Below are 15,664 nucleotides of genomic sequence, written 5' to 3'. Positions count from 1 at the left end.
TATTTTAATATTAACGTCAGCCAGAAAAAGCAGCTTCCTGTAGCCAGGACAGATGAGCAACAGGAGTTGGTAAAAGCTTCCAAAGCCATTTTTATTATTATTATTTTTGCAATCTATGGCAGCTTCAGCCTGTCCTTCAATGAAGTTCTCTTCCAAAGCCGATAATTAAATTGATTCACCTTTAACAGCCTGATCCTATGCATATTTACTCAGAAATAAGAACCTGTATATTCTACAGGGTTTTCTACCACAAAAAATGTACGTAGGTCTAATAAAAGTGAGCAATTCTTGTTATATTTCCAACTCACTCGAACTGTGTTCATTTTAACCTTCTATCACTGGCAGTGATGGGTGGTACCCATTGGGACTGGGGGCACAAAAGGAAGGGAAGGCAATAGTAGGTGCAGCTGGATCTAATGATAGGAGGAACCACAACCAATGACAGGCAGGGCCAAGTAATTTTGTCCTGTCCTCCTCCCTACTGACTTATTCAAAGGCAACACTGAGAATAAGAATGAGAAAAGGTGACAGCCATTGCCCTTCTTGGGACTGGTTGTAAGAAGGCTGGCTAAGATAGGTGGGGCCACTGATCGCTTGTGTTGCATCTGCCATTATAGTTCTCTTACAGCGGATTTGCACATTGAGCAAGGTCTATTCTACATTTGGACTAATGATATTCCCACCTATGCACACAAATACTCACTAGTTATTAGCACTCCCAACTTTGTTACACTTGATTTTAGCCAAGGTTAACTTTGCACATGTGGGAAGAGTCTGACATATAGATCACAATCATTATGTTTCAAACATGCATATATGGTGGTACAGACACTTTCTTGAAAGTCAGGTTCAGAGCCATGCTCGGCCATGAAGCTCCCCTGATGTGCAAGTTTCCTCTAAGCAGGGAACTTTTTCGCATAGAAGGAACATTTTAAGTATGATTTACGCTGCAGAATTGTATCACATCATTGTGCATAAAATCTAAAGCAGCTTTAAGGGAGTGCTGAGAAGATCTAAACATGAGGTTCCTATGTTGCAATTTAAGTGCTTGAACATCAAAACAAAAATGTGAAAAACAAGACCCTGAGAGACAGATTTAGCATTCATTATTCCAAACCACACAATATGGTCCTTATCTCTGAAAGCGTTTTTTACAGATACAGGGCCATGTTTGCATATAATATCAAACCACAATTTAGTACTACACACACACAAGCAAAAAGAAGACTGAATGAATTGCCGGTCGGACTTGCATGCATCCTCAACCCTCTCCTTTGGAGGAGTACTTTGCCATAGTTTGTTTGATTTCCCATGATTCCTGCTTTGTCCTTAGGAACAAACCAGAGACAGTGGTTTGAACCAAACTCTAGTTAGTTTCAAAGCAAGCAAAATTCAAACCACAGGTTGTGAAGATGCCTTGTTTGACTCAACATAGTTTGTTTTAAACCACAGCCCCTAGTTTGTTTGAAAGAACAAGACAGGAATCATGGGAAATGAAATTAACCTTGCTGGGGTCCTCCTTTCAGTTGCATGGAAGTGAGCACACCCCTCTGCTTGTGCACACAGCACAAAACTATGGTTTAGCATTAGTACATATGAATGCAGTCTATTAATAAAGTGGCCTGGTTCACATGCCGCAGTAATCAAAGCCATGGCTTACTAGAACAGCACAAATGTGTGGGCTTCTGGAGAGAATCCTGATCACACTAACATTGTTCTTCCTTTTTTACTGCCACACCATGCTGAGCTGAGCCAATTTTTGGCTTAGCCTATCTTCCAAATCTGGGTTTATAATTAAGCTCTCTCCTCACTAATCCTAGGCTTTAGCCTAGGATAAACCTTGGCTTGCTGTAATGTGCAACCCAGACAGTTGGCCCCACTGTGATATCCTTCTGTCATGCAAAAGACTAACATAGGTTTGCTTAAGCTGCAGATGGTAAACACCAATGGATGTGCATTCCAGAAAAAAAGCCTCATGAAGATAACATCCTAACTGTTATTACAAGCAGGAGAGATTACAGCAAAGAGTGAAGCAATTTAAGAAAATTTTAATGTTTGCTTTCATACGCTCCGAAGTTTTACTTACTGCAGAAGATTATCTCAAGAGGTTTCTAACATCCATTAGATAGAAGCCGTACTCAGAAAGAAATACATGCTGCCCAATTCTTTCCCACATTTTCTCTGAAACACAGCTTCTACCAATTTCAGTGGAGCTTGCTCACTAGTAAGGAATGGTCTAATATTAAGTTGAACATTACAATTTCCAGTGTGCGGGGAAATCAGCCACACTGCTCTAAAACTGCCTCTGGTTCATTCCAGGTGTTTGGCGCTCATGCAGGAGGCTCCTCACATAGGAGTTGGCAGGATGGAGGGATGCTGCTGCAATGCCACATTCCTGACAGTAGTACTTACAAAAGGCTGGCGCTGTGCAGGAGCACGGGCAAAAGTACCAGATGTGCTGGGCTAGTGCTCCCATACAGACCCAACCATGCTGCCACCCTGCCGTGCCTCTGTACTGTTCCAATAAGTGACAGCGGGGCTGCTGTCAGGAGGGCAGTGGTATGCAAGAATCCTACCATGCTGGCTGCTCCTTTCCTCATGCAGGCAAGTTTCCACATGGCAATGTAGGCCACAAAAATGCCAGCCTGTACCTTTCCCCATTTAATCTTCAAGTTCACCCTTTTAGGAGAAAATCCACTAAGTTTTTAAAAAAACAAAACATGCTGCCAATGACCCATTTTCAATATCTGAAGAAGCTATTTACAGTATTAAGCCCTCATCTGGAAGCACCAGCAGCCTTATTCAAGAGGGAATCTTCAGACAGCAAGGCTTCTATTACATTTCTGTCTAGAACCTCAAACCAATTTTGTCTGGAATTTCAATCTGATTTGCAGCAACTCTCTAAAGCGCTTGCACAACTGTAGTAAAGTGTACTTAAGATGCAACCAAATAGTAAAAGCACTTTTTCAACTAAGATATTAGTTGTGTGTCAATGGAGAATGTGGTGAATTGACTGTAAACAAACTGTACATTATACACTTAAAAAAAAATGCATACAGGAAATGCATAGAGTACATTTTATTGCTGTAACAATTACTTAGCGTTAACTACATCATTACCCAACAGTGAACTATGAGTATAGATTTTCCTCAAAGGAAAGGCATCTAAAATCATTATAATACAGCTGGGAATACAACGTTCATCTTACGCATTGTGCAGAACTGGAAAACACAGCCATTTCAGCATCAATTCATTTTTACGTAATACTCTGCAACTGGCAACCTATCAGGGAAATAACATGCCATCTATGGGAGTTATCTAGCTATGAGAGCAGCAACATTTTGAACATCAAGCAATACGGTGTATGTTATGGACACGTTCAATAATATTGATGTATGCTGCATAAAAATATATCCATGTAGTTGATCCCTGTGTGGCGTGTACCAACACCGAAAATTCTCCAGTTGCTATTAGTTTCCCTCATCACATTTTAACTACCTACTGTTAACGAGGCCAGAAATAATTCTAATGACTGAGGAGGCCACCCTACAGTCACCCACCTGGAACTCAATGGGGGTTTGAACTCAATGGGGTTTACTTCTGAGTAGACATGGATCTATGGACCGCAATAAAGCTGTGTGCGCGAGTAGACGTATATAGAATCGCACCGTATCCCATAAACGCATGACTACAAAGCACTATAAAAGGTTGCTATTTGGACAGCTTTCCTTTTTAAGTGAAGCAGTCGTCTAATGCTCTAAGCTCTTCTGTCATTAGCTTAAGTACCCAATCATCATAAATATATTCCAAAGCACAATAAGGCTTGCTCTTGCCGCACAGAAAATTAAGACATTAAGAGCGTTGTCCTTTGCCACAAAATGACTTTCGCCTAAGTGTGCATTTTCCCATCTTATATTTGGGGATGGACAGCAACTGTGCTTAAAAAACAACAAAGCCTAAAATTAGATCCATGTTGTTTATCTTAGTGAGGGAGCACATCCTGGGAGGCAGGAATCCTGTAAATTTCAATAACAAGAGATTGCTCACCATAACGGATTGGGAGGGAAGGACAGTGTTGCATGTATGCACTTCCTGCAATCACAAACAAGCCTGTGCTTCTCCATGCAGACTGCCCTGTGGCGAAACTGCAAAGTTATCAATATCTGTGCTTTCAGGCTGGGGTGGGGAACTTGTGACTTATGGGCACATGTCGTCTCAGCCTAATTTCATGTGGCGTATAGGCATGGGGTGGTACGGAGAGAGAAAGAGAAGAATGAGACATGGATAGCTGAGAGAAAAGGGCTCTACTAGTGCACTCCATGATGAACTGCAGACCCAAAATTTACTTTTCCTGTAAAGTCAATGGTCTTTCATAGGAAAAAGGTTCTCTGCTCCTACTATATTGAGATTCCACTGGGCGACATCTGGTTTTCAACATTGTAATATATCACCAGCTAAACATCGCGATAGACGGACGTATCGCGATGACTGAAATAAGGATGGAGCTACATAGAGGCATTGGCTGGCTTAATGGTTTTTCCTACATCGTGATTTCTGCAGAGAAAGCGTGCACAAACACACACATCATGATTCGCAATATATTGCCTGGTCAAAAATTATCAAACTGATATCACGATATGGACTTCAAACCAGTTTTGGACGATATAATGCCCAGCCCTACTGGACAATATCCACTGACAGTACTATTACTATCATGTCACTATTCTGACGTATGCAGTCTTGAAACCATTGATCAAGGTACCTGTTTTGTGATAAAATGCTATTTATATAATATCAGCAATTAAGCCAAGCCCAACTGTGCGGTGCTGATATTGCCAAGGTTGCAGATTCGATCCCCAAATGGGATAGCTGCCTATGGATTAGAGAGATAATCCTTGAGGCCCCTTCCAACTCTATGATTCTAATAAAAGGGTAAATCACACCTGCCTGTGTGTGTGTGTGTGTGTGTGACAATTTTAGAATTGAGTGTGGAATAAAAATTATCTTTAGGCCTTGCCACAACAAACCAAGTAGCTCACACCGTACACCTCTGTATTGCATCTATGTTGACTGTTTTTGTGGTAAAAGCTAAGATAAAGTGCTCAGTTCAAAATAGGGCGATTCAGTGACGTGACCTATAACTTGATGAGTGATCATGAAACTAATAGATTTTCTGTGATATATGAAAGAGTACAATAGGCACAAGGCATGAAAAATCAGTGACATTAGATGAAATACAAAGGGACTCTAATTTTGAATACACTTGCAGACCAATCATGAGCAATAGCCTAATAAGTGTCACCATTGGGTTGCTGTCTAGGCAGATACATGATATTCACATAAGGCAACCAGCATCATTTTAAATCCTTAAGAACCATCAAACAATTTGAATTACTGACAGATAATACCCAAGACTACTTAGCAAATTATGGTTAGATACTTTCTGAGTTCAACTAGCCTCCTGACTAGTTTTGTTATGTTACTTTCAATATTAAGTACAGTCTGCAAAGAACACAATTTCCACTGTAAAGGAAATTAACAGTACAGTCCTATATGCATGTCTACTTAAAAATAAGTCCCAATGAGTTCAATGGGACTTATTCCCAGTTAAGTGGATATAGAATTGCAGCCTCAATTTTTCTTCTCCCCTCACCTTTCTGACCACAGAAAGCAATACAACCTGAATATTATCATCCCTTCCTCTTCTTGTTGAATAAATAAACCCCTCTAAATTTTACAGTCTATAAGGATCTGAGAGTTTTAAAACAGAAAACAATCTAGGAGTAATCATTATAGCTTAGCAGTAAGTCAAGAATGGGTATTTCTCAATGAAAAACACACATAATGTTAGCCACAGTATTTCCATCAGGAAAGCTATAATGACTAACTTTCGCAGGCTAGTAACATATTGTGTATTAAATTTGCTGTTTAAAATTCCAAGGAGTTCAATGGGGTTTTCTTCTGAAATAAATGCTTTAGTTCTATATAACTGGTGTAGGATTACAGCCACTGTCTGGGTTTAAAAGATCCAACATTAAACAAGCATGCATGACATGATCACAATATCATTTTTTTAAAAGGGAAAATTCACTATCAGGCTTGTTTGCCCAGATCATTTTGATATATGTTCTATGGGAAGAAACGTATCACCAAATACTACATACATTCTATATCAACAGAAAGTAGATCACGTGTACCATTAAGGAAATGAATTACTGCATATTTATTTTGTTATTGCATTTCTAGCCCATCTTTCCTCCAAGGAGTTCAAGGTGGCATGTGGTTTTCCCACTCTCCATATTATCCTCACAACAACCTTGTGAATTAAGTTTTGGCTAAAAGTTGGTTGACTGGCCCAAGGTCACCCTGTAAGCTTCATAGCCAAGTGGGGATTTGAACCCTGGCCTCCAAGGCCACTCGACAACTCTTAAACATACCAGTACAACAAGAGATAAGACTACAAAGGTTTCCCTTCTTCCAGAAAGTCAGTCTCATCATCATCCAGCCACCATCATACAAATTCCTACACTCCACAAAGAGTAATAGTAGCACCAGAACAGAATCCTTTGAAAGGAAGGACAAGCAGGGAAGGAATAGAACTCTCCTGTAGCAAGCAATGGGTGACTTAAGATACACATGACCAAAAATTTAAACTAACACACATTGTGGCTGTGAGCACACTCCCTTTTACTCTACATCCAGTTCATTCCCCACCACTGGTCTGAGAAGTTGTGTCCACGACATTAGCTGCAATCCGTATCTGTCCTGTGTTTTGATGCGTCTTCCCGAAAACCAGCTTTGATCTGAACTGAGAAAAAAGAACCAACTAGCTGTAATATGCACACAAGCCTGTGTGCCTTAAAAAAACCCAGAACGTAGATACAACATAGTACAACCATTTCCATTCATTTCAACTCATGTATATACTTAACTGTCTTTTGAAGCACATATAAAAAAGATTAAACTGTAAAGGCCGTATACAACAGAAAAACCAGCACAGTCTGAAGTGACACTTGATAGTGGCACAAAGCAGTACCACACACACCACCTTCACGGCTGACACGAGTACTCTCGTACTAATAATACAAATGCAGATTGAAAAATTAGGGAGCAATAATCCATATACTAGATGGCATCAGCTGCCAACTACTGGACCCATTCCGGGCTTTGGACCGCAAGCGCTTTGGAAGGTGGCGAAGAGGAAGAAGCGCTTTCCACCTGGAGTCATTAACAATATTTCTAGAAATGCTTTCTGGCCGCTGCCAAATGCTTCTTGGAAATGCAGTAATTTATACAGGAAAGGGCACAAGAACAGTCCAGGGTGAATGGGCAGGTAGGGCTGAAGAAATAAAAATGGGGGCAATGAATGGACTGAGAGGCAGCAGTTGGGATGGTGGAAGGCAGAGCCAAACTGAGGTGAGGAAGAAGGTGGAAGCGGGAAAGCAGAGGGGTGCAGTGAGCAAAACAATCACGTTGAAGGAGGCGAGAGAAGGAGGAGGCAAGTAGAGCTGTGGAGAGGATGCAGGGCAGGGGAGAGCAGAACTGAAATGCAAAATGTAAAAATGAAAGGAGAGGATAGTGATAGGAGCTGCAGGGTGTAGAGACAAGAGACGACATGAGGCACAGACCCAAGTGAGTTCTGAAGGATGGAAAGGGCGCGCACGGGGGGGGGGGGTTCCCTGCAAGAAGGAAAGCCAGGCGGAAATTATTGGAGAGGGTAAGAATGGAATACTCTTTTATTATGATGATCAATATTTGCCTCCAGGTGTGGCCCTTCGTCATGAAAGGAGAGTCCCTGTCTCCTGCTCTCCCCTAAAACTCTGGGGCAGAAGTGAGATGGAGGACCTACCCTCACCCGGCCACCCCTCAGCAACACCGATTTTCACACATATACAGACGCGCGCACACCCAAGTTTAAAACGGCATCCTCACCAGAGGGAGTCCAGGTCCCATTCCTGCAGGAGAGCCAGGTCGAAGCTGTCCATGGTGAGGTCGGAGGAAGGATATGTCATCGCTGCTCAGCTGCAACCGCGCAGCGCCCAAGGTGCATCTTAGCAGCGCCGCGGGTGGGCGAGGGGCGAGGAGAAGGAGAGACGGAGAGGGGGGGGCCTTCCGTGCGCCCCTCCCTCTTCCCTGAGAGAGGAGGAGGGAGGAGGAGACGCAGCGGCTGCAAACCGTCTCCCCGCCTCGCTCTCAGGGAAGCGCCACCGCTGGCCCGCGCAAGCGGCTGCTCGCTCCTCTGGAGCGCCTTTCCCCTCAGCCGCCTCTCTCTGGCCGCTTCCTTCCTTCCTTCCCCTGCGCGCGCTCTTCTCGCCCTCTCGCTCTCCAGCGCGCGGGGATGTGTGCAGCGTGTGACTCGCTCAAGCTGGCGCCCTCGTTGGGAACGCTGCAGCAGCAGCAGAAGCAGCAGCAGCCCTCAGCGGCTAGCTCCTCGCTGGAGGAGCCATGTGGTTTTAAAAAAAACAACGCACAGACAAAACAAAAAAACACAAGAGAAGCCCGGTTTCTGCTTCTCTCTCTCTCCTCTCTGTCCCCGCTTTGTTTCCTTTCCGCGCTTCAACCCTCGCGGTTTTCTTTTCTCGCTCGCTTTTTCTTTAACTGCAACGGAAATCCGCTGCGCGTCGGTGTGCTCAGAACCAGAGGTGATAGCAAAACAATGCCACAAATGCTCAGGAGAAATCAGCACCGCTTACTTGAAGCTCCCTCACTTTTCTGTCAGAATAATAATGTAAATATGCCCATATCCCCTCCCCCACCGCCCCACAGGCACCTACTCCTTTCTCGTGGGGATAAGGCAGAAGTCTCAGACAGGGGCCATTTGGTTCCTTCAGCAAGGGGAAAGGGTTGTGGGTTTTTTTTATTTTGTTTCTGAGGTGAGGGAAAGCACCAGTCAGGAGTAATTGCGTCTACTTCCAGGCGTCTCTCCCTGTCCAAATATTTCCAGATTTATGCACATCCCACTTCCATAAAAATGAATCTCCTGCCTAACAATTTTCCCTTTTCTAAAATAAATGAGCAATAATAGGCTTTGGAAAGCTAAGGAGACTCTAGACGCCTGACGCATCACACACAGACAAAAAGGGATTTAATATTCAGCTCAGCCATTCAGAACCCACCTTTCCCAAGTGCCATAGTCCCATAGCAACCAATCATGTAATAATGCAATACATTCCTCAAATCAGCATTTTAGGAATGGTCACGTGTGTAAACCCAGTTGAGTCAGAAAGTACACAGCCGGTACAAATTAAAATAGCCCTGAATGTGATCAGGTGAAGCAATTTGGGATGGAGAACCTGTGGCCCTCCAGGTGTTGTTGGTCTCCTATTCCCATCAGCCCTGGTTGCAATGGTCCAGAGATTATGGGATTTGTAACCCAACAATGTCCAGAGGGGTCGCAACCCCAACTCCAAATCTATGCTTTACAGCAAACTGTTTCCCACTATGCAGATGGTTATCACAACTGACGAAGGAGCCGTGAAAATAGTGGATATATCAAACCAAACCCCCGGTGGTACCTAATGCTATTTTTCTAGAAAAAGAGGTGCCAGGACTCACCATGAATGCCTCCCTTGTTCTCTTATAATGGCAATGGTGTCCACCTGAGAGGGGCCTGAACTGAGTTCCGGTGACTTCTGGCTTTTTTTAAAAAAAGGCCTGGTTGTAGCATACACCTTGAAACCCTTACAAAATAAAACTGCAAAGCTAACAAGCTATCTTACCTCCAAGGGCCACAGCTGGACGTCATTCAAGTTCATACCTTGACTCCCTTGCACCCTTGGCAAAGAGCTGTATCAGTGCCTCCAAAGCCAGGAGACCATGGAACAGAAACTCAAAAAGTCTGCTTTTCCTCGACTTCCATGCTCCGCCAGTGATTTCCTCCACAGCCATCGGGATCAGGTCCACTCTGCTCCACCACTTGCTGTCTGATGTGTGGACAAGTGGGTGGGCTCCGGGCAACTCTGAGCTGGACTGAAGGGGCATGGTTTTTTGCGTCCCCCTTGGCCTGTGCCCTTAGCAGGGGTTTCATCTAACTGACCCCTAGGTTGTACACCCCTGCCTCCAGCAAAAGGAAATGCAAAACCTCCACCTCTTAATTATCTCGCTTAGCTGTCGATTTTGCTTTTATGCAGATTTACAAAAGCAGCCCCAAGTGAGTTCAGTGATACTATGTGCCATTGCAGCATTATGGATTAACATCTTTGCGGTGCTTCACTTGTGAAAGAATCTCTAAAGTCGTCATCTTGACTGATCATAACAGAAGGATTAACACTTACATTTGATATGCAGCATTTCCATCTACCTTAGTGTGAGCCTGCATGTTACTATTCAGTGCCGCTAACAAGCATAAACGCAACTTAATTTATCAAGCACATTTCACAGCGCACACTTTAAACTAGATACTCTCTCTGACTGTCGTGTTATATATCACAATGGAATCTACCGGTAATGAGTAAAATGAATGTGCGTATGCCTTCTCTATTAGCTTTAACCTGTCATATGCTTGAGGGTCCTTTTAGGCAACAGGGTCTGCACAACCTTATTTTATTAGTCTCCTGTGCATTCTACACAATAATAATTTCTACAGTCTCTCTCTCTCTCATTCCTTTCAGAAGTATAAAGGTCTTCTAGAGGCCAGAGGGGGTTACACTGAGAGAATCAGCCAACATCAGAGTTCAACCCAAAGGGCAAAGGTACACAAGTCAACACACATCCCTATTTTATGGTGATGTATGATCAGAGTCTGGCAAGCAGCCCCTACTGATGTATGCAAACGTCAACCCTGGCGAGTGCAATGGGCTAAAGCACAGGAGGGGGAAAGGCAATTTGGGAGAGAGCATTAGCAGTGTGGCCAACCCAGCCCTGTTCCCCCTCTTCCAATAAATGTGTAAAGGCACTTTTATAAAACAACAGTGTACCCAGATAATTCACATAAGGACCTTGAAAGATACTCCTGCAACAAAAAAGACAAAGAAAGAAACAAAGCTCGTTTATCTAACCAACCTCAGATTATTTAACCAAACTGATATCCTGGATAAGATCTTAAACACCTGAGGGAATAGTACCTGAGGGGAAAGGCCTATAAGGGTATGTTCGCATTAGAAGAAGAAGAGTTTGGATTTGATATCCCGCCTTTCACTCCCCTTCAGGAGTCTCAAAGCGGCTAACATTCTCCTTTCCCTTCCTGCCCCACAACAAACACTCTGTGAGGTGAGTGGGGCTGAGAGACTTCAAAGAAGTGTGACTAGCCCAAGGTCACCCAGCAGCTGCATGTGGAGGAGCGGAGACGCAAACCAGGTTCCCCAGATTACGAGACTACCGCTCTTAACCACTACACCACACTGGCTCACTGAGTGGGTTGAAACTCAGCAAGGTCAGCCCTCCTCATTCACTGCCCCATTTGCACAGTGTTGTTCACATCAGAGAGTGGGGCAGGAATGTCTTCAAGGAACACACACAGCCTTTTTAGCGTCCCTGCAACCTCCACAGCCACCCTGTGATTACATGCTCATTTGCACCTGTGCAATGGCTGTTGGGATGTGTTTACATTACCAATTACTGCACATCTAGTTTCCTAATTGGATTGAAGCTTGTTTGAGACAAAACACATCAGGTAGCAGCATTTGTCACAGGATCAGTATGGATTGTGGCTGACTTTGGGTGAACACAGTTTCGAAAGCTAGCAGTGAAAATGCAGTTACAGATAGGTAGCTGTGTTGGTCTGCCATAGTCAAAACAAAAAAATTCCTTCCAGTAGCACCTTAAAGACCAACTAAGTTAGTTCTTGGTATGAGCTTTCGTGTGCATGCACACGAAAGCTCATACCAAGAACTAACTTAGTTGGTCTTTAAGGTGCTACTGGAAGGAATTTTTTTGTAGCGAAAATGCACCGAATGCAGGGAAAGTGGCAATGTGAACACGCCCTTAGGCTCCAGATGGAGCCATTTCTTTGTATTTCTTGGCAGGTTCGATACCTATCAGGGTACAGATGGGGAATTTCTGCCTGTCCCCAAACCTCACTTTGCTACCCCTCTTTTCACCCACTTCTCACCTTCTCATCCATCACTAAAGCTACTGCAACAGGTTTTGACCTTACCACAACATTGGCCCTAGCCTCAGTCCTTTCCTTTTCTCCAATAGATATAGATGACTACCATGTGCTTCTATGGCATATGCTCAAGGACATAACTGGAGTGTGAGGAAGGAAACACATCTTATCAGGGAGTGTGTGTGTATGTGTCTTAAGCTTCTTCCCAACCCTAATGATACCATTGTCTGTATTAAGAAAATGTTTTGCTCCCTTCCAACTTTGACCCACATTGAAGACCATTACTTTTGTTCCATAGAACTAAACAGGAAACTCTGAGAACCAATACCCTGTCTGCAGAACACTGTCCTGGGTTGTTTCTTCACCACACTATAGTGTGATGGAATTTAATGTAGATTGAATTTAATGTAGATTCCATTCCATGGAAAATCTAGTTGCTGCTGGGGGTGGTGTTTAAGAAAGAAACTGTTGCTAATGACCCATTTATGATATTCTCAGTAGTCGTGCCTACGCTGTGGAACACCCTCCCATCAGATGTCAAGGAGATAAATAACTATACAACCCTTAGAAGACATCTAAAGGCAACCCTGTAAAGGGAAGTTTTTAAAATGTTTAATGGTTTATTATATTTTCATATATGTTGGAAGCTGTCCAGAGTAGCTGGGTCAACCCAGTCAGATGGGCAGGGTACAAATAATAAAGTTGTTGTTGTTGTTGTCTAAATAACCCATTTGTGATAATAGCCCCCCTGTTTAGAAGCAATCCTTTCTCTCTTTCACTCTCAATCTCTAGGCTCAACAACCACTAGCTTTATGTACAACTTGGAAGTTCAAAGGCTCTTTTCAGGTAGATATATATATACATATTTAAAGAAATTCATTTTATTTTAATTTACATTATGGAAAAGCACTGCACATTTTTGCATGGCCCTATTTTGCTTCCATACTGATGGGCACTCAGACACCTGTGTTCACGATTACACAGGATAATAGTTAATGTTGAGTTTCAAACCCAAAGAGAGAACTCAAGGGATTAAGTATTCATTAGTGTAGTAAAGCAAACTAGCCCCAGAAGTGCAGCTTGTTACACAAAGAAGTGTGGAGACCCTTTGAAAGCCACCAAGGTATTAGTTACATTTAACATTTGTAAAGTGTTATGCTGCTCTTTGTGTGTGCCATGTTTGTACAGTCAGGTTAAGCGATTCACACCTTAAGCATATGCAAAGGGTTCTTTTGAATGAGGTAAAAGGTATTTGAAATTCATGAAAATACACCAAGGCAAAATGGAATTAGATAAACTTTACCTAGAGCAGAAAGACAGATAAATTCATTTAAGTAGGATGTAAATTATGAGTCCAACTCAACTTTTGTTATGATAACTTGTCCATGGGAGACAATAGATGCTTCTGTCTAAGCCTAAGGTAGCACATTTGCACTGCTCTGTCCATATAATTAAGAGTGCTGCTGGATTTTTTCACTTCTGGATGACCATGTAAAACAACACATTCAGTGTAGTTAATTTCCTCCTCCGCCAATTAAAATTACTATGCTGGAGTTACACAAGTTAATTGCCACAGGTGCTATTTCACTGGATGTAATTAAGGGATTTGGTCACGGAGATGCATGTTCCATTGAGATTGCTTTGCTAGTTCTCCATTCCTAAGGAAATAAGTATCCCAGCATGCCCTACAATTGTCAAATAAACTGCTTCTGGGGTTGTATCTGGGCACATTGTTTTTCTGCAGCTGAGTAGCGACATGGGACTACATCCTAAGTTGTAACCTAGCACAATTACTAGCAAAAATAAGACTAGACTTTCAGTATTTTAATGTGTATTAAAGATGCATTGTTTTATTGTTTTCCTGTTTGTTAGTATTCTGGGCTTTGCCTGGAATTAAAAGCATGCAATTTAATTTAATGTACATATATTTGCTTATTTTGCATGATCTGCTCTGCTTCCAAAATTAAGGTTCAGAATTTAGATATTCAAATCATTCAAAATTCAGCTCTGCTAGCTCAGCTTTGGTTGTTATATGGCAAATAGGGAATAAAGAAGAGTATGGAAGATGGCCAAATGAGTCATGTAGGCTGAAAATGATCGTGGGAGGAGTTATTAAATGTAAACTCCACCCACAAGCCTGTAGAAGTTCTTCCCAGTTCAAGATGGGTGTCTTAACCTGCAATACATTACCCATGCGAGGTTGCGGGTCCCCCTTACATCCCTAAAGATTAGAAACTTGATTCCCCACCCTGAAAGCTAAAGATTTTAGCATGCCAAATTCTGTGCCAGATACCATGTTTGATGGTTGGGGAATGTAACACTTTAACTATATACAGTATACAGAACATATATAAACCTCTAGATACCCCTTTATTACTCTACAAAACAGAGCCAGTTCTGTGATCTCTTATGTCAACATTTAATAATCTTCTCATGATTTTGTAACTGTATAACTCACTATACCTCCACCCAAACTAGAACTTCATTCTCCATTTTATACCTGAACTGGAAGATCAGAGCTTAGCCGATGGGCTTTCATAGCTCAATTCACATTCTTCCTGAACCTGTCCTAAGGGGACCACTGCCAATCCTTTGACTTTGGTACTCTCATGGGTTTTATGGGCAGAAAAAGATCATACAGTGGTACCTCGGGTTACATACGCTTCAGGTTACATACGCTTCAGGTTACAGACTCCACTAACCCAGAAATAGTACCTCGGATTAAGAACTTTGCTTCAGGATGAGAACAGAAATCGTGCTCCGGCGGCATGGCGGCAGCAGGAGGCCCCATTAGCTAAAGTGGTGCTTCAGGTTAAGAACAGTTTCAGGTTAAGAACGGACCTCCGGAACGAATTAAGTACTTAACCCAAGGTACCACTGTACTGGAAAGGCTCTGGATCTAAAGCCTTCTGGTTCCCTCATCACTGGCCCCAACAAAGGAGACGAACTATAGAAACGCTGGAGCGCAGTTATTTTTCCTCTCACTTAAACTGATGGGAGGGCACATAAAGCTTGTATGGGGTGGATGGGGAGAGAAACCTGGCAGGACTCAGGAGGTGGCAGTTCCTCCACCACAGACTCCCCTCCCAGCCTGACCTCCATAGGATTGCTTAGTTAACATGCTTTCTTTTTAAAAGAAGAGTAGATCAATGTTACCACTGACTCTGGGGCAACGGATTACAGCATTCTGAACTAATCCTTTTGCTAGATAAATGGGGATTGACTCCCTAAGATAGTATTCAGAAGAACTATTTGTCTGATAGTTATGAGTTTTTGTTGAGATCAAGAATCTAGGTATGTAGTTCCTTGGCCTCTTTTGCGGGCCCATTTATATATTCTGCTGCTATTGCGAGTGCTTTAAGGGACCTTGATACAGCAGGACATAAATCAATAGTCTGCTTGCTTTCAGAATACAGGAATACCCTTGCTTTAGAGAAGAATACAGGAAATAGTTCTATATCTTCCTTACTTTTAAAAAGTGGATTTTGCTTTTGTGTCTTCCTTCCTGTACTGATGAACAGCTGTTGTTGACAGTTATTGACCAACAATAGGAGGGCAATGTGCTTCTGATCATCTATGTTATCAACAATAGCTGTCCATCAGTATATGAATGTATGC

At 42.7% G+C, this 15,664-nt stretch overlaps 1 protein-coding gene across 1 annotated transcript in view; it reads right to left on the bottom strand.

The window, feature by feature from the left end:
- AFF3 (ALF transcription elongation factor 3) overlaps positions 1-8,647 on the bottom strand; it is a 223,992-nt gene extending 215,345 nt beyond the window's left edge. The window contains exon 1 of the mRNA XM_083735433.1: positions 7,933-8,647. Within this exon, the coding sequence (XP_083591559.1) occupies positions 7,933-8,012 (80 nt within the window). The 5' untranslated portion in view covers positions 8,013-8,647. The remainder of the gene's footprint in view (positions 1-7,932) is intronic.
- Positions 8,648-15,664: the final 7,017 nt, after the last annotated feature.

Source organism: Podarcis gaigeae, assembly GCF_964106915.1.
Source record: "Podarcis gaigeae genome assembly, chromosome: 4".
Classification (NCBI taxonomy): Eukaryota; Metazoa; Chordata; class Lepidosauria; order Squamata; family Lacertidae; genus Podarcis; species Podarcis gaigeae.
The sequence above is the reverse complement of the archived record's forward strand: the minus strand, read 5'-3'. Positions and strand labels throughout refer to the sequence as shown.